General features: G+C 39.6%; 1 protein-coding gene across 8 annotated transcripts in view; it reads right to left on the reverse strand.

The window, feature by feature from the left end:
* ABLIM2 (actin binding LIM protein family member 2) overlaps positions 1 to 19,928 on the reverse strand; it is a 130,460-nt gene that overhangs the window by 78,012 nt on the left and 32,520 nt on the right. For all 8 annotated transcript variants that reach the window (XM_039728840.1, XM_039728838.1, XM_039728839.1 and 5 more), the window contains exons 2-3: positions 16,205 to 16,348; positions 4,385 to 4,568 (exon numbers count right to left, since the gene is read on the reverse strand). In XM_039728840.1, the coding sequence (XP_039584774.1) occupies positions 4,385 to 4,568; positions 16,205 to 16,348 (328 nt within the window). The remainder of the gene's footprint in view (positions 1 to 4,384; positions 4,569 to 16,204; positions 16,349 to 19,928) is intronic.

Here is a 19,928-nt window from a genome sequence, read left to right on the forward strand (position 1 = left end):
TGGTACTGCTTAAGTAGAAACCAAACCCTTTCCAAATTCAACAGCACTAAAAAAATTGAGCAAATAAAAAGGTTTAGCATATTCAAAAACTCTGTCATGATTGCTATGTTTAAGGAGAAACCGAATTTGAACTTTTAATTTTCAGTATTCTCCTAATATCTTAAGACATACATACACAAAAGATGTCAGTTCTTTCTAGAAGTAGCAGTTTTATATATGTAGGACTACACAATCTTCTGCTGAAAAAAGAAAAGAATTCAGCTTTCTCATTTTTTATACTCAACTGCCTGGCCAAAGTGAATTGCCTTCTTGAAGACAGTAGAAGTACCAATGGGTTGAAAGAGGTTTTATAGCTGGATTTGACAGGTAACCCCTTGAAGAATATGTATCTGCCTCTTTCTCCACATACTTTTCACTTCTACATGGCACATATTCAGCTTCAGTTTTAAAAGAAAACTTCCTGAGCTCATAAAAACGACAAAAAATATAAAAATTCTGTAAAGCAAGCACAAACTTGTTTCCTTATTAATCTGGGATGTATGTGCTAATCTATCCTCCACCTAGGGCTCAAGTTGTCCTCTCTTTATCATTTACATGCCACAATTTTTTTCCAACTTTAAAGTACAAGAATACTGAAACTAAAGGGTTAACTCTTACATACACTCCTCCAACTAGGTACATAAACACCAACCCCTCAGTTTTACTAATTACAATAATACCCATAAAATCAAATCCCAGTTTTTTAGTATTCAGTGAACCAGCAGCCCACAAGTGACAGAAAATGTACTCTAGGTACCACATTAGATGGACCATACATCTTATATATGCTTACTAAATCTATAGGACTTGTTAACACACTAAGACATCTCCTGAAAATTCCATTTTCAGACTATTACCACAGATATGACAACCCATTTCTTTCTGAAAGACTCAATGTCCTGCCCTTTCCTATCTTCCATAAGAGCCACACTGTCCTGACTGTGACAGTCATGTAAGAAGTATGTGCACAATTTTAATAAAACTAAGCTTCTATTGCTACAGCCAACCTCAATTTTCTACCTCTTTCTATTTCACTTTTACAAACACATGAAGCTTTTGAAGGAAGTGTCTTTGGCAGCCCTCTGGGGGACACAGCTCCTTCCAATTAATGAAGCTATAAGAAGATTGCTCAGCCACTTCCCGGGAATTCAGAATAAGCATTTAATCTGCAACAGCTTTCAATCTATGTTGTTATTTTTCCACTCATTCTTAGTTTTAGGCATTATCATCACAAAACACCAGAGCAGAAAAAAGGTTTCACTAGACTATGAACAGCACTGGAAGAAGAAGGGATTAAGCCCTTAATCTTTTACTCCAGCAGAGCAAACACGCAACTGGAACCTGATTATTTTTAAGAGCCCCTTGGTTAACAAACAACAGAGAGAAACAATCAAATAGGATGGCACAATATATTGTACTTCTACCAGTTTTTCTCTGATTACTAATTTTTTTTTCCAGACTTTAGCTTGTGACAGCCCTGGGCAGCAGCATCTGACTCCCAAGAGATGCCCAGGGAAGAGCTGGATTCCTGACACTCCTGCTTTTTCACAGGGGAGGGCAGCAGGTTAGAAGTGCAGTGCAAAGGGTACAAGGAATACAGCTCCCTGTGACACTGGGCCATGTGGCATCCAACAGTGGTAATATCAGGAGACAACTGGGCTTGGATTGCTGACTTTTCCCCACTGCTCCTGCTAGCTAGGTTTTCCCACTGATGCTACCATACACTTCCCACATGTTTCTATTCAAACCTTAACTTTTCTGAAAATAAATGGATAAAATGGACTTGCTACTGGCACTGGTTTACTATGCAATGTAGAAACAGTTTAGAAGTGTTACTTCAGCAGCTACAGAAATAGGGGTTGCAGAAGTGCTCATTTCAAAGAATTTAACGATCCTGCAGCATTCTGGAGAAATGTGTCATGAGTGCAAAATGCCTTCTGCTGCCAGAGTTTTCATGCTGAAGGGCCTGGCTTGGTTTCCATGAGAGCAGATCAGCCCCACTGGCACACAGTCACCACCTCCCAAATTCACACCACTCTGGAGGTTAGATTTCTAACACAGCACCCACGCTAAAGTCTGGCTCTAAAAGCTAATGCCAAATGCAGTTGGCATCATCCACCAGCTACTACTGACAGTGTGGCTTGGTGCAGTATTTAAAGTTTCCTCCCATGTGTAAAAAATGAGGGCACAAATGGTTCTCCTGACTCTTCCCACTAAGGGAAATACCAAGCCAGAGAGCTTTACACTATTTCCCCCCCTTCTTTTATCATTACTGTTTTTTAAATGAACAAACAAGTTCCTTCTTCTGGCTTAAACAACATGTCTTTACAGTCTACCAACCTTATTTTTACTGAGGATATCACTCAATAAAATAAATGCTGATGATGTTTAGATAGGACGCCCTTCCCCATAAAAAACACAGGTTATGTCTGGCTTGCAATGACAGGGGTAATTGAAGCTGATTTAAAGCATATAAACACATGACAGGATTCTTCTGCTGCTCTGCACCACAAATCAGTGTTACAACCCCCCTGGGAGACACCAATTGAATCCTGCTAGTCAGCAGGGCATTTGCTGGCTCTGATGAAGACAATATGAATTTGTGTGTCCTTCCAAGAAAAGCAACAGAAGCAGATCTGGGTCTCTCTACTCAAAGACTAGAAACAGTGAAATAGCATTTAATATAACTCTTTAGTGATACAGAACATCTCTGATTTTATTTTTTATATGATATATTATTGTATCAGGAACTTCATTTTAAAAAGCTTTAACACATCGTCATCACACATTGTATTTGCAGCATGAATAATTTCACAGTGTTGCAATTTAACTCACCTGAATTGTTAGGTACTTAAAAATAAATGTTTTAGTCACAAGGAAAAATTATTCCAAATTTCCAGGGAGACAAAATAAACTGTATCACAAAGCTCTAAACTATCAGTGGAAGGACTGACTAAATAAAGCAGGAGTTGGTATTTCCAATGGCCTGAAACCCAAGGTAGGTAGTTTCTAAGTAAAGTAATAAACAGTTAAATACATTTCTGCTAAGGTCTAGTGGTGTGACTGAGGATACAAGCATGTTTAGCCAGAAAAATGGAATCAACCAGTTTTTTGATTTCTCTTAAATGAAGGAGTACCTCACTTTATAGAAGGTACAAGTGCTGAGAATAAAGGCACCAAAAATTAGCTCTGCTCGTGTCTAGAAGAGCTGTAATACTGCCAGGCTGCAGGCCGATAGCATGGGCAGCCAGCAGTTAATTATTAAGATACACTTGAAGTAATTTTCTTTTACTATCAAAAGAAAAAATAAAATAAAAAATAATTTTAGGATTCGTCTTATCTTTACTCTCCACATTTGTTTTAAGTATCCAAAAGGAAAAATTGCTATTGAAAAGATCAGAACTTAGAATTTAATGTAATAAAGGCTTGACCAACTCAGAGTCCCCTCTATCACAGCTACTATTATTATTTGTGCAATTGCTTCATTTAATTGAGATTCTGTCAGGAGCCACAGTTGCTCTGGAATTTGCCATCCTGCTCCTGTATCAGCACCAGAGGATTCCTGAGCTCCATGGGCAGGGCAGGCTGGGCTGGCAGGCAGCCACAGTGACGTGATCATGCTGGTTTGGGACTGCAGAGTCCCCTGCATGAGGCACCAGCACACAGAGCACCTAAACTGAGCACCAGTGCCTCACTGGGCTCTGAAACCCTTTCAAAGTGGGGTTGCTTTTCTTGTACTCCTAAAAGCTCAAGTTTAGCCAGAGAAACCATGGCAGCACTTCCATTTGCTCCAAACTGATAAAACAGCAGTTTGAAGGTTTTAGTGCACTTCAAGCTTCTTCATGAAGTCCTCAATAGATGTGTTTGTGCTATTTCTACACAAGAGGATTAAGATGCAGGTCAAAATGACATCAGTCCCTTGTATTGCTGAGTTTGGGAACCATATGGGAAATGATACCACTGGACTACACTGGGCTTTAGTAGCAGCCTGCTGAGGATTCAGCCACTGGCACTGGAATTCTTTGTAACTTCAGGCCAAAAAATGACCAAACAGCAGACACCAGAGAAATCAGATAACACTTGGGGCAAAAGATCTTACAACGAAGATAGTGGACGTTTCTAAAGTACTTTGAAAACATCACACATAACAACATAAAAAAGAAAAATACATGTTTTTGCTGGAAAAAAGGGAGGAACTCAAAATTATAGATTTCTTTTTTCATTTTAATTGTGTAATTTTTTAATGAGTGAGTTAAAGAAAACCCTGTCTCTAGGCTATAAGTTAGAATGTCTGGCATTCAGGGCATTCTGGCATCAGAAACACAACTTCATGTAGAAAACCTACCTGCAGACAGCACACACAAAACAGTCTGGGTGATAGGTTTTGCCCAGAGCTGAGACCACTTCTCCCTCAATGAATTCATCACAACTGAAGCATCGTGTGCCATAGAGTCTCTGGTAGTCCAAAGTACAGATGTAGTCTCCTTGTCTCACAAAAAATCCTCCTTGAGCCAGGTCACATCCACAAGCTGCAGAAAGACAAAAGGCAGATTCAGAGGGCAAGAAACAAATGCTCTAAGATCAGGCTGATTTTTCACCTGTGATCTGAATGGTTCACAGTGGAGTATTTAAGCACTTCAATGCATGGGCTTATGATCACAGAGCAGATGTGCATCTGAAAGACACTACCCTTACAGTAAATTACATCAGTCATGCATTTTGGACACTAATAGCTTGGAGTTATTTAATGTAAAAACCTCAGTGCCGCAGCTGTGAGTACAAAGTTAAAGTCTGTAAGAGTTAAGTTCAGGGTTACAATATACAACACCTAAAATATTTAAGGGGTTAAAAGAAATGCATAAAGGATATAAACCTTTACAATCTAAAGCACCAGTGTTGCAAAGAAACATCTCTAACAGATTACAGGTGTTTGATATTCCTCTTGGACACAAAAGGGTTAACTACTGCAGACTCTAAACATGGGGGCTGATGCTCATTGCAACTGCTGCAAGTTTTCACATGTTAAATCAGTTTAAAGCAGCTCTCATGTTCACCTGATGAACATCACTCACCATATATGAACTGGAGACATCTCCAGGTTCATCTGCTCCTGCCAAAAGTAAGGTTTTAGTCCTTCATAAATGTCAATTTCTATTTCTTAAACTAAACCTGTAGGAAAGGGTTAAAGTTGATTAACCAAAGGCTTGTGAGACTGTTCAGGAGTTTTCCTCCTTGCACCAGGGATGGAGCTAGACTGGAATTTTGAGAACATATAAGATGGGAAAGGAGAGATACAATGGTCTGCTCAAGTCACACAGAAAGAGCAGACATGTGGAACATGACCATCATCCACATTGACCAGGATCTTTGAAAACAGACTTGACTTGATTTAAAAGAGAACTTGACTTCAAAGTGGTGGTTCTGCTGCTGTGTTGACTACTCCTTTTCTGCAAGTCACAGCACCACACTTGTTACTACATACTTCTGCTCCTGGGGATGTTCCTGTGGGAATGTGTTCCCATCAGCAAATGGTGTTTACAGTCAAACGATGCTGAACCACAGCAGTGTCACTACTCACACACAGCCCACAGAAAATGAGTGGGAATGCTGCTTATTAAATTTGGGTTGCATGTACAAAACACTGCGGAGTTGTTCAGTGCCTTGGTCCCAAAATAGCTGAAGTACCCACGCTTCTAAAATTCCAGATTGAGATTTACACTCAGGTACCTGAGAGAGCACAGGCACTTTGGTTTCTAAATGTAAAGCCTGGCAACTCACACCCAAGCCTGTTTGCAATGTCAGAATCAGTCATCTTGCTCCTAAACTACAAGAAAAGAGTCCAACAGAGGTGCCCAAGGCACACAGTAACACATACAGCACAGAAACCCCAAGAAAGCAGAGGATCCAGATCATTCATTCAAAATTACATCCAATCACCCTCCCCATTTTATAGTCTTTGTTAACTGTAGCACAGGAGGCCTGGGCTCAAGGCCCTCTTTGAACCCTCTGAGGGCTCATCCCTGTGTGGGATTTCAGTGTTCATCATTCTCCCTGGAGATGGCCATGATTGCTAGGAGTCAGAAAACAACAATCACGTATTAGTGTATTAAAACTGTATTAGTGCCTGGTCAAGAACTGAAGAAGTATGGGCTCTAATCTTTCCTATAATTCAAAATAATTCCAATGATATTGCATGTGTCATGGACAACATGGATTAGATTATTTCTATTCAAACAATTGTTCATGTTCTCTGTCTCACAGGCTTAACACATTTGCTTTAACATTTCTCTTTTTCACCCATGCTCTCATTTTTATGAAGGACGGGCTTTTTGAACAGACTTTACAAAAATCTGGCACAACTTGCTGGATATCATGAGTTTCTTTCAGCCTATTTCAACTACCTACTGGTGTCACAGAAGCAGAGCTCAGCTGTGGATTCAGGATGATGCTGAGCAGCATGATGAGCTGATACTGATGCCCCAGAGCAGTTCTAAATTGCATCATACAGTGTTTGAACTTGTAAAGTGCATCATAAGAGAAAAAAGTTAAAAGGACATAACTGCATTTCAGAAAAGAGGAGGGAGGAGTTATGTCCCTAAATATGTTTTTTTATGCTGGTTGTGGCACACCTGACTGTAGAGCACCTGCACAAAGGCACCAAGAGCCACTTGGGGCTACAGAACAGGCACTGGTTAACACATTTTGCTGTGCACCATCACAGAGGGACCTGCAGCTGGGCTTCCATAACCAGAGGAAGATTTCTTGATAGCATAGCCACAAATTATTTGCCACTGCTCTGTTGCACACTTTTGTCCCTGTTCACCTGCTAAAATGAGAGATAAGCACAAGCAAATTTATATTTACAGTCTAAATGGAAGGCAGGCAGGCTCTGTCTCACTGTGGCTAAGAGAGGCTGGTGCAAGGTTTGGGGCACGTGGGGTCAGCAACAGTTTGGCATTTGGGGGCACTCTGTCTCACCCTGAGGGTACTGGCCCCTCTCTGGTCTGTCACTAAAGCTGTCTGCACTAATGCACTTAATCCTGGCTTCTCAGGAAACCCTGCAGTGAAACTGCTCTCCTAAAGAGAGCTAGAAAAACAAGTTATTAGGACTTCAAAATAAAAGTGAGCTCGGCATCCTCTCACCAGGCCCCCCCTGTATCACCATCACTTCAGCCTCCCCCAGTGCAAGGAGTGGCTGAATGAACATCAGCACCAGCTCTGCTCCACAGGACACACCTTCAGCCACAAACCTTTGCCTGCTCCTTCACTCTCTGAACCATCTGATCCAGTTTAACTTGACACCCAGCTGACCAGAGAAAAACATAAGGATTCCACTTAAATACTGGATTGGATATTAAAATAGTCATGTTTTAAGCTGAGAAGAGCAGCTCTGAGAAGAGACCCACTGGCCTTCCCTCAGGTGAGATGCTGTTCCCCTTGCTGGCTGCTTATGTGGACACAGACACTGACCATCTGAGATGAGGCTGAAGAGACAAGAAAACAGGAAAAGAAAGCTGGAGGAAGTCTAGGGAGAATATCTGAAGGCAGCTACCAGATCTTACTCTCCTAGGACAGGAAATTAGCATTATGTCACATCCACTCCTACCTAGCATTTGTCTTCCAAAAGGAGTATCTGGAGGAAGGGTTATTTTTAACCTAGAAACAGTTTTCAACAGTTTCTGGAGTTCATCTTGGCGCTAAGAGAAAAGCACTGAAAACAGTAATTATATTAATGAAGAGACTAACACAGAGTAACTCATCTTCTTGTCTCGGAATCATCTTGCATACACGGCAATGCCTTTTCCTGAGCAGTTATAAGCTTTAGGAGGAATTTTTATGTAGTGAATAAGTGTTTGTCTCTTATGATATTTAGAAGCAAGCCAGTACCTGGACATGCTATAGGACTTGAGAGGGACAATAGCCACACCATTTTTAGGGAGGATATCTCAGGGTGCCTTCTCTTAAAGCTGGATAATTCCACTTTTCAAGACAGTTTGCAGTTACCTGACACCAAAATACTTCATATACAGATGTGAGGGGTTCCTCTACTAGTTTAGAAACTGACTACTTTTTTCCCTAGCATGGTGTCTACAACAGCACCTGAAGCACTGGAATTTATGCAGTGTGCAATGGTAATGGTTTTAAACTAAAATAGGTGCAATTTAGACAGGATATATGGAAGACCTTTTTTTAAGTGGGGCTGGTGAGACACTGGAACAGGTTGTCCAGAGAGGTGGTAGACGGTCCATCACTGGAAACATTTAAAGTCAGGTTGGACAGAGCCCTGAGCAAACTGAAATGGTTGAAGATATTGCTGTTCATTCCAGGGGAGCTTGGACTAGATGACCTTTAAATGTCCCTTCCATTATGCTATGATTTTACAAAAATAAATAGCAGTAAATCAATTAATCAATGCACTTCAAGCACATTGCTATTCCCCTACTGTATGCCATCAGTACTCCATTTGCAGTGTACAAATATAAAATGCATCTATTTTCTGTGCTGCAAATGAGACTACTGAAAGTAGAGTAATTTTTTGTCTGAATGCTGGGCCTAAAAACCAGCTGTGTCCTGAGCTGCTTGGGGGATGCCACACTCTCTGTGCTGCTGCACATTGCAGCGGGCTGCAGCAGCAGCAGGCACTGCAGCTCCTGTCATCCCAACAGTGCTGCTCTGCTGTCAACGTGCCAGACAATCAAGTGGTTTGCTTACATGCAACTGCATGTATCAAGTCTGTATTTTTCCCTCCCATTTTCTGCCTGATGTAAGTTAAATAATTTTTTTTTTCTCAGCACCGTGGTTTGATGTCCACTTTGGTATTTTCCTCCATCCATGATATGGATGCCACTGGCTCAGCATGATCCCAAGAATGACACGTAGTACACTGCTGATACTGTATGTATTCATACACCACCAATGAAGTCTGGGATCCCATTCTCCAAAAGCCCATGATCACATGTGGAACATTTCTCCTGTCCACTATGCCTGTGAGAAGGAATCAGAACCACCTGGCAAACTTCCACTGCTACAGCTTTGATTAAAGTTCAAACTGGACTGCAATTAATCTGAAGCAGTCTAAGCTCATTTCCAGCAGATGGCTGTGACTCTGATATTCCTTCTCGCATGGTCTGGTGTGGTAAGTCCAGATAAGCTTTTCACAAAGCTTTTGGGGAAGTCTTTCCCAGCTCCAAGTTTGCCAGCCATACAAATACTGGCATGGGAATGTCATCTCTTAGTTAATTCACACCTCAACCTTCAGTCTATAGGTGAGCAGCAGGCCAGAAGGAACCTTGCAATGGGGTATATAAACCACACACAATTCAACCACTCTTCTGTGCATGAGTGATCATTGAAATGTCTTTCCAAACACATCTGTGAAATCAAGAATGCTCAAGCCTGTCAGTCATTGGTAGTGTATTAGCAATAATATCTAAAATACCATCCATAATCTCAAGGACTTGAATAACACCTCATTTTGTTACTATCCAGGGCAAACAGCAGCAGCATGCAGCCCCGGAAAAGTCTTGGACAGACATTTCCCAGGAAATGAAGGAAGGCAGACAGGTATGACGGAAGAAAACCAACAACTTACAGGAGCAGAAAAGATACAGAGAACTGTGGGGATATATCATATCCTGCAACACTTCACCATGCATATGTAGCACTGATAAAGCTATAAAGGATAAGAGAGTACAGCACCTACACAAGCTCCCTGGCTAGACTGGTCATGATGCCCACAAATTAATTTGTGGAGCAAACATTTCAGTGCAGGAAAACCCTTTGAGATTCAGAATACTCTTATGAGATTGACAAAACGTTAGAGTGTACCAATTAAAATGAAGGAGAGTTTAGGAAGTTTCCTGTGCACTATGTACCTTGATTCCTATAATAAATGGGAACTACACATTGAGTAATTTTTCATTAGAAAGTGTATTTCCATTTTCCTTCTGGAGCACATAGTTTTCCAACAGCTTAAAGACAGTGTTACTGCCCTATGAAAGGTCCCCCATAGTCTTAGAGGTGAGCAAGGTCCTCAGAGCAGTAGGTATGTAGCTGTTTCAAACTACCAAAATAATACCCAGGAAAACTGGAAAAAATGTCTCATTTATACTAATTTCTTGTTTTAAGCATTCAATCTGGTTATTTAAAATTTACAAGTATGCTAAAGAAATTTAAGAAACAGGTAATGTGCTTTAACCCATTTTAAACCTAATAACATCTTAAGTGTCTATCATAAAATACTGCTGTCATTAGCCAGACTAATTAAAACAGGTTTTTAAAAACAATAAAATACAATAAAACCCACAACTCTAAAGAAACCCCAACATGCAAAGCAACATCACCAAATATTTTCAGGGTTTTTTTAACAGTGCTTTGGGTGCCAGTTCCAGGTTTGCAAATGAAGTCCCTGCTCTATTCACAGATATGGCAGATGGTCTCGTGTTAATGAGTTGCAGCAAGTGGGAGGTGGAATAACACCACTGTGGCAGTGATGAATTTTAGGCAACAATTCGCTCTGGGTCTCAATAAGGGATCACATCACCTTAGTGCACTGAAATGCCCAGCAGCTACTCCAGAGTGCTGCTGTATCCCTGCTGTGTCCTCAAGGGAAAGAGCATCACACAGTCTGGAAGTCCCCTGCATAAAGACATCCTTGCACTGATTATTTTTGCATGGAGAAAACATGACCCAAAAGAGAACTTGAGTAATTAAAAAGACTCACAGGCTTTTTAAATAATAATAATAATTCTGTGACATTATCTAACGTGGGCTGAAACGATGTATGTTCAAAATTTCTTTATATGAATAGTATCTTTACTGTCTGCAAAGGTTACATAGATTTGAAAATCCTATCCTTTAGTGAGTACTTACCTTTCTACTATAATGGACTAGAAGGATGCAAATGAGGAGTAAATATATTGGAAAACAGAAGCAACAGAGGATTGGCTTCCTTTGGTGGGTAGTTAGCTACCTTCTATTGAATGTTATTGAGATATTCCTTTACCAATACTCATAACCATGATTCCTCCCATTTCACCATTCTTTACTAATATTATGTATCTATTAAATTTGTGAAAAATACTATTAAAAAAGACTCATCAGACTCTGGTTGAAATATATATGCCATTTTGCTAGAGTGCTGGTGTGATGGGTGTATGGCCAGGATGTGAGGGGCGGCAGAAAGTTCTTAATGAATGCAAAGTAAGTTGCAACAAGAACATGACTACAAAAAAAGGAAAATTATCCATTACGTTGTGATAGTGCAAGTTAACTAATTGCCCAAAATTTGTTCGTGCTGTAATTATTGAGCTGTTTTTAGAAAATAAGTGATTAAAATTTTAAAGTTCAGGTTTCAAAACTACAACATAGAACCATTTGCTGATACATTAACAGCAAAAGTGATCATTATTATCATCATAATAATTTCAGTGAAATAAAAAGAAAAGGCCTTCCGAGCTAACATGACATTGGTAAGGCAGCCCTAAACCTAACACACTCTGCAGCCTTGGTGAGCATTACACTGGAAACAGCTTTTCCTGTTACACTGAGTTAATATCATCAGGGATTGCAAACTCCTGAAGGACTCAGGAAGTGCTGGACATGTCGCTAAGAGTGCCTGATGAATAAGAGTCCCTACACTAATCCCCAGTGCCCATGACAGCAGAAATACCAGAAATTGCTATTGCCAGGCAAAAATCTGGGACTTGGAAATCTTACAGATGAGCTTCCCGTAAGTGACTCTCCTTTTGAAACGTGAAACCCCTCAGCTATGTTCAAATGTGAGTCCCTCAGATTACCCAGCATGGCTTGGAACATATTTATATCCTAGCAGATGATTTGATCTAACAAAGAAATAACTCCTATTGCCAAGTTACTCCATGGTTTTAATATTTTCACTGAATATTTTGTCTTAGCCCTTCCCATTAATAGGACTTCCCAATAAATGATGTAACTCTGGGTTCTGTGGCTTGTTCTACTGAGAAAATCATAAAGAAGTGATATATCCAGACCTGGGCTTTTTCACAATTCCCAGGACACTGCAGGGTCACAGAAACACTAATCCCCAGAACCACATACCCCATTCTGAAGATGTGCTAAATTCTAGCAGATTAATTAAAGAAAACCTCATGAAAATTAATGGGAGGAAAAGTACACTTGCAACTGCTGTCTGTGCCAGCAGGGAAGACTGCATGTGCTGCACGCATAACAGGACAATTTTGATTAGGGGTAAAACAAGATGTGTAAGAGACACAATGAAGCAGGTGTAGCACACAGGTCATGTTTTTACCTCTGTGGCTCAGACTGGAAGTATATTTCCTTTCATCAAAACAAACCAGGAAAGGACACAAATGTGAGTTACAGTTCTTTTCACAGATGTACAAAGAACAGTCTTAAGCAAGATAATCTGGGTTCTCCTGTTTAAATTGGTCACTGCAACTCTGGAAATACTAGGATACTATCCAAACACAGAAAATTAAATACTTGCCAAACACTAATAAAACAGGACAAATTCCATCCTTATCAAAGATCTAAGAGGCTACCCAAGATAATATAATTACAGCAGCTACATCTTCCTGTCTACAACTCTATGTTAACCTGTCTCTCTACTGGACCTACTAAATCACAGCTGTAAGCAAGCTCCAAATTAATATTTGTCTAATACCACCCACTCCATTAAATGCAGTCCTGACCTGACACCCCCACAATAGTTTATATTCAACACAATTTTTTTAAATTGTTTTAATTTGACTGTCTAAGTCATAAATATTTTATTACAGTGCTTTTTATTACAGTCCTTGGTGCTTTTATTATAGGGGTAAGCAAATAAAAAAAGAATTAGCAAACATGGGAACCACAGCCCTTGAATCTGATGAAACTTTGCCTTACTATATGAAAGATATCAGCTTCATTATAACAGTACTTCTATAAAACCTGATTAAAATGGGATATATTTTAAACTAAAAATTAAGCAAAAATTTGAAGTGAGGTTAGATGGCATGTTCCCTACAGAATTTTATTAGCAGATTAGATGTGCAGCTGAACAGGAAATAACATATATGAATAGATATGAATATAAACCTTATTTATAATGCCTATTTACCTCCCTAGGTCCTATTATACTTTGATACTGAGCAAAACTAGCAGATGCTCCCAGTACTGCTGTTAAATTTTTTAATCTGGATGTGTCTCTTAGTCTTGAATAATAAAGGAGCTGTTCGCCTTTTAAAAACTTTGAATTGCTTAGAATCATTATCTGGGGAATGAAAGAAGAACTGGATAGGAATGAAAGAACTGCATGGGAATTAGTGACCTTATATTAACCTTCCTTGGTTATGTAATTTAATTTGAATGCAAAAGGCATCTATATAGTTGCTGTTACCATTCTGAAACTCACAAGGTATCCCAGAAAAGTTGTGGCTGCCCCAACCCTGGAAGTGTCCAAGGCTGGATGGGGCTTTGAGCATCCTGGTTGAAGGTGTTCTTCCTCATGGCAGGGGTTGGAACGAGGTGATTTTTATGGTCCTTTCCAACCCAAACCATTCTATGAATAATCAGACAGCAGAATGGCAATACACAAAACTACCTTTCTACCCTAAAAAAAAAAAAAAGTAGATATAAAGAATTCAATGTATTTGACCCTCTGAAACTGCACAATTTAACCAAAACTATCAAAGAAATAGTTTCAAATTTCACACATATTCAAAAAGGTGTAACTTCTTCCAGTGTAACATCATCTGTCACTGATGAGGTCATTCAAACAGACCTCAAATACCTCTAGACACCACACAAATGGTCATTTGTCATTCTTATCAGTTTGCATTTTCCACCACTGTACAGCCGTAAATTCTGTGAGAGGAACCAAAATTTCCTGCAGCTTTATGAATATTACATGTTTTCTGATGAAGGCTACAAGATGATTTAATACAGAGGCAGCCAACCAAGCAGGCAGGCATCTTAGCAGGGCAATGCAGCCAGCCCACACATGGGATTATCTGTGCTGGACATCCCGCAGCTGCACTGGATGCTGCACACACAGCCTTTTTCCATGTGCTATCTTTGGTGGATGAGGTGAGACAGGACAAACTGCATTGCTGAGTAACATCAAAATAAATGCACCATAGGGAGGAATCAACAATAAGAGAAATACATTCCCAGAGCCACCACCCTGCCCGTGCACAGCAGGGGTCATGGCACAAAAGTCTCCTCCAAGGCTGAAAGCAGATTGACTGATCAGAACAGAACACCATTTTAAAAAAAAAATCCTAACACATGAACTGTATTCTTTCATCCATTAATTTAAAAATCAAAGTCACATTTGCCTAATCTGCTTTATCTCTTTTTATGCAGCTAGTGGAATGTATATTCAGTGCTCTGTTTGTTCCAAAGCTCTTCTCACCTAACAATACAGCAAATCCATATGACAAAGCAATTTATGCTTCTTAAATAACAAATAAAGCCCAGAAACAAAACAAAAACAGACACCAGAAGAATGCCAGAAAACTGATGGAAACCCTTGAAAGGTGATAAAAGAAATTATGGCATTTAAATAATGAGAGAAACCAATCATGTGGGCAAACTCAGCAAAATGATTAGTAAGGAGGAGTCCAAGAGCCTTGACACCCAGCAGCAGTTTAACCACACCTCTGACACTCTCTTGTGCCAGCTGAGAGACTGACAGGTGGGTGACAGATGCTACCCTGCTACCTTGTTAACATTGTGATTTTTTCCTCATTTTACCCAAGATCTGCCAGAAGCAGAACAAACTCCTTCTTATCTCTTACAGACAGACAGGGGCAAGGCAGCTTCTGCAGTGTATTCATCATCTTCCTCTGCATGGGGGTGGGAAAAAGCCCTCTGCACTGCCTAAATTTGGGATCAGTGAATCAGTTCAGTGACCACATGCTGCTTTTGCTGGTGACCTGGCATCATCTAAATGGAGATTGCCTATACAGCCAAAAACTGGATGTACAATTCTGTCTTATTCCCTCTGTTACCAAGGCTTCATGTAGGAGACAAGACCCCTGAACAACAGATCAGCTGCTCTTTTCCTGAGCCAGGTCTGAAAAACTGATTTAATAGTGAAATTTGCCATAAGAACAGCTGGTTTTAAAAGAACATACATGCAAAAGATGCATGTATGGGCTGTGTTCTGCTTTAAACACTAAACTCTTCTGAATAGATGACCAAAATATTTTTGCTGTTTAGGAAAGTGCAGCATGCTTAGTTTGCTTGTGGTGCAATTTTGCAAAGAACACAGTTATTGAGCTGAACATTTAGTCCTGTCTAACTCATTAAAGATTGCCTCAGATATTATTAGTATCTACTCAATCCCATGGGGTTTAAAAAATATCAGTATGGCTAACAGATAGTGACAGTTTTCTTTCTAATTCCTCTAAAGAGGAGTAGAAATAGTTACAGTAACACATCTGGAACCAGAGACATGCTCATGTTTCTAGACTGAGCTACAAGGGTTAATAAAGGTCATTTGAAGCCCTGGTTAATAATGGAGTAAGCAGGTTGTTCAGTAAACATCAGTTAACATTTATGCACTTGTACATTTAAAACAAATTAGATCCTAACAGCTTCCAGACAGGTTTTTAAATAAGCAAGTATCTACAGAAAGGGTGTTTTATCACATAATTCCCTTTTCCTGTAACCATCCTTCTGCTATTCATGTGACAATATTAGATCACCAGGCACCAAGCTGGAGCAAACCAAGTCATTCCCCCCAAAAAATGGAAAAGCACAGAGGGTCACACTGGAATTTAAAGACCACCGTCCAACACAAGAGAACCTGGACAGATGTGGCCATGGTGCACCCTATGGCATGCCTCAGAGAGCTGGGAGAGAGGAAACCTCTGAGCTTCTCTGCAAATGTTCATTCTTTCCTAGCCCTGCATTGTTCTCCCAAAGTGCTCTTCTTCCTGACATCCCAAATCTATAGCAAACTCCAAAATGGATATAAACAGCTTTATACCCATTGAAAACATTCTCCCGTTTTGGGACTTAGGATGTTTATAATCTTACAGTAAGGATTCAGGGATCTCACAGTAAATTCTTTCAGGCATGGATTGGATTGTAAAATATACCTGTGAAGTTTGCAGGATCATTAAAGTCACACCATGGTTAATGCCCTACTCACAGAAGCAGCAGTCACACTTACCTTTGCAAACAAAGCATTTAATATGGAAATATTTGCTCTGAACTCTCAAAACTTCTCCTTTGCATGGTTTCCCACAGGTATTGCAGAGAATTGCAGTAGTGGATGGCTTCTCCAGCTGGCTATGTACAGCCTGTGGTTGTGAAACTGCAGGGAAAACAAAAAGCAAAGCATTTTAAAGGCCATAGATGCATCTTCTGTAAGATCTACAAGCAATGACAATTAACACCTAGGACAAATCAGCTCAAGAAGACTAAAATTTTAACTTCTGGGATTGGCCAGCACAGGAGAAAAGATCTGCAAAAGGAGCTGAGCCGAGCCAACCCTGTTATTTCATAACTTTAAAAGCTTTTGACTGAACACAATTCAAACATAAATCAGAATTCCTTTTAGAAAAAAGAATCCACGTGATCAAGTCTTCAGAGCCTCTGCCTGAATTTCCAAAAATGCTTTGTCATATTTTCTCTTCAAGAAATCAATGAATATAGATAAAAGCTATAGATTTTATTCAAAATATCTTCAATGAGACTTGGTAACTCTTACATTATGAGCTACTTATCATTAAAGTTCATAGTAAATGCCTTTTATTTACTGGGTTTAAAGGCAGAAATAGAGCTCTGTAGGTGTTTTTAATACGTCTGAAACATTGACATCCCAGTAAATAGCACACATATCTGATCATTAAAAAAAGTTTTCTGTCATTTTGTAAGGAAACCATGATTTCAAGAGGTTAGGTTAAGCTAGGTTAGTGAAAATTAAGTGAATTAAAAATTTGCTGCCATCTTGTGATGTAAATTAGAAATTGCATTCATTGTGCTGTTGATAGCATGAGATAAGTTGGCATCTCAATGTGCTATGTGGAACAGGTGAGATATGACCTTATTCTTGCAGTCCTGCTGCAGCACTTGCATCAATATTTTATCACAGTGTACTTAGGAGTCCAGAGAGGAAACACCAAGGCAGTTAATTATAAAGGAGCTCTACTGTAACTCAACACATCTGGCTTTTTCCCTGTGTGAAGAACTAATAACAGGAAAGCATATAAAGCATTTCAAGTAAATGACATATTTAATGACATTTTCTTCTGCAATGTGGCATGCTTACTCAAAGGCTGGATTGCTTATTTCAAAGTGATTTAGTTTAAATTGTAGCTACAAAATAAACTCACCAACCAGTCAAGATGGAGCAATCTCTCATACACCAATAGGCTTAATCAAAAAAGGCCTTTCCACATCCACTGAGTTGAAGGAGTCAGTATCTCAGTAAGATGCTAAGCTTCCCTCCCACACACTCTTCCAGGGGACTTGCTGCAAGTTTTACCCAAAACAGCACTTTTTACTCCTGCAACTAAAGTGGTTTGGGTTTTTTTTTATCCAGAAGATACACGGGCTTGAGCTGCTCATGCCATTATTCACCACCCACTAGCATTCTGCCTTGTCTGCTAAAATTACATGTTCTGTGATAGTCAAAAAGTCCTGCTCAAGGCATTGTGAACTTTGGAGCAATTACTGAAGGCCTGGTTATAATTAAAGACCTCTCCAATAAAAACAACATAAGTGGCAACTGGAAGTTTACAGAAAGGTGGATGCTCAAACTTACACAGAGCAAGTAGTACAGATTGTTCAGGCTACTATGAGGGTCTGATTTATTCCTCAAATAAAAACTAAGGAACTCTGAACTCTGCAATACTTTACTTTTGACACAAGAATCTCTCTGTGCTGTAACCTGCCCAAAACAAACGACCCACCCTGAAAAAGAATCAGCCCTGTAAGAAACCAAAACAAAGTATTTTCCTGAGTTAGTTACTAGAGTAGCAGCTAAAAGTGCAACTATAAATAAAGGTTTGCTCTCTCCAGATTTGCTAACAAGCATTAAATTCGTAGACTATAATTCAGGAAAGACTTAACTTAAAAGTAGCTGACCATAGCTAGAACATTTGGCCTAAACAGTTGCATTTGAAATAAAAAAATCCTGATTGGAACAATTAAACAACTGACTTTTCTTCACACTCAACTATCCCCCTGTTCCAGCCTTTCAGAGCAGCATCTCTGCAGAGGCATCCGTGCCTGGCCAGAGTAGGAGCTGCCAGCTGATGCTGTGTGTGTCCCACAGGGCAGAGAAAGCCAGCTCAGGAATTCCAGCTGCAGGAATCCCAAATTCATAGCATATAACTCAGAAAAGACTTAACTTAAAAGGAGCTGATCATAGCCAGAATATTTGGGCCTAAACAGTTGCATTAGAAATAAAAAAATGATTGGAACAATTAAACAACTGACTTTTATTCACACTCAACTATTCCCCTCTTACAGCCTTTCAGAGCAGCATCTCTGCAGAGGCATCCGTGCCTGGCCAGAGTAGGAGCTGCCAGCTGATGCTGTGTGTGTCCCACAGGGCAGAGAAAGCCAGCTCAGGAATTCCAGCTGCAGGAATCCAGAGCAGGGCCAGGAGGAAGCCAGAGCACTGCCCACCCTCCAAACATCCCCTTTCCCTAAAGTGACCACATTCCCCCATTCCCAGAGAAAACACTGCTTTTCTACTTGCTTTCTTGTCCCTGGGAGTCCAACGCTGCACTTTCTGCAAAGCAGCAGAAGACTGAATATTGTTGCAAAGTTGGGTTTTTTTGGTTCTGGCAATGGTTGCAAATTGAAAATGTGAGAGAAAACAGAAAATTTTGTTTCTCATGATGTATTTGGTGCTTGGTGTCCAGACCTACAGGACAGGACTTCACACATTTGCTTCCCTTTGTGTCTCTAAAATAAGGTTTGTAATTAAAAACTCAGAAACTCAGCTACAAAAGAAATTTTTAAAGGAAAATATATAGGTTTGTTTTTTTTTTTAATTCTTCTTTGAAATTTCTTTTAGAATTTTTCTATTAATTTTGAAGTAACACAAAGTGTATATTTAAAATATACACTGCAGACAAAGAAGTAATTATTTTTCTTTTCTCTCAGTTCAGAACTGAGCTACTAAGCATTTCACAAAACCCCAGCGGGAATACAGTGCCTCTGAGATCATTACAAAGAGGTCCTTCTGAAGACAGTGTGAAACACTTACTCTTCCATCTAGCACAATAAAATCATATAATTAATCACATATTAGTTTATATTTTAAAACATTGACACAATATGGTTTAGGTTGAAATTTCAACTGCTGACAATACTTAGAAACTAATTCTATTCGGGAACTTAATGTTTTAACTTGCGTTTTAACCATATTTAAGGAGATAAGTTTACATGGCAATTTTCAGCATTCTGCCTTTATGCCTTAAGGTATCTATATTAGTCTTCAAAGCAGCAGAAGAAAAAATCAACACATTTAATAAGAGAAATAATGAATTACTGATGGAATGTGATGATCTGAGACTACTCATCAGATCATAACTGACTAAAGAGTTAATTCAAAATTGAATTCTTCCATTATATCCTAATTTGTAGACATTTCCTTCTTAACTTTAAGCTACTTTTTGGAAACCAAAATACAGCTGAATACCTGATTCTCTAAATTTGCCTTTCTCCCAGACTACATTCTGCTCCAGCAGAGGTATCCTCATTAATCCTTAAACCCTAAAAGGATCTGACTGCACTCCCTTTTTGACAAGGACAAAAGCTGGCAAGGAATGAACAAGCAGTTTCCACAGGACTTCTTTGTGCAAGACTTGTCTGCTGGGGACACTACTGCCAATATTTGTGCCAACTGTCCAGTGATCACACATCTCTGATGTCAAGAC

Source organism: Passer montanus, unplaced genomic scaffold, assembly GCF_014805655.1.
Source record: "Passer montanus isolate IOZ18808 unplaced genomic scaffold, ASM1480565v1 scaffold67, whole genome shotgun sequence".
NCBI lineage: Eukaryota > Metazoa > Chordata > Aves > Passeriformes > Passeridae > Passer > Passer montanus.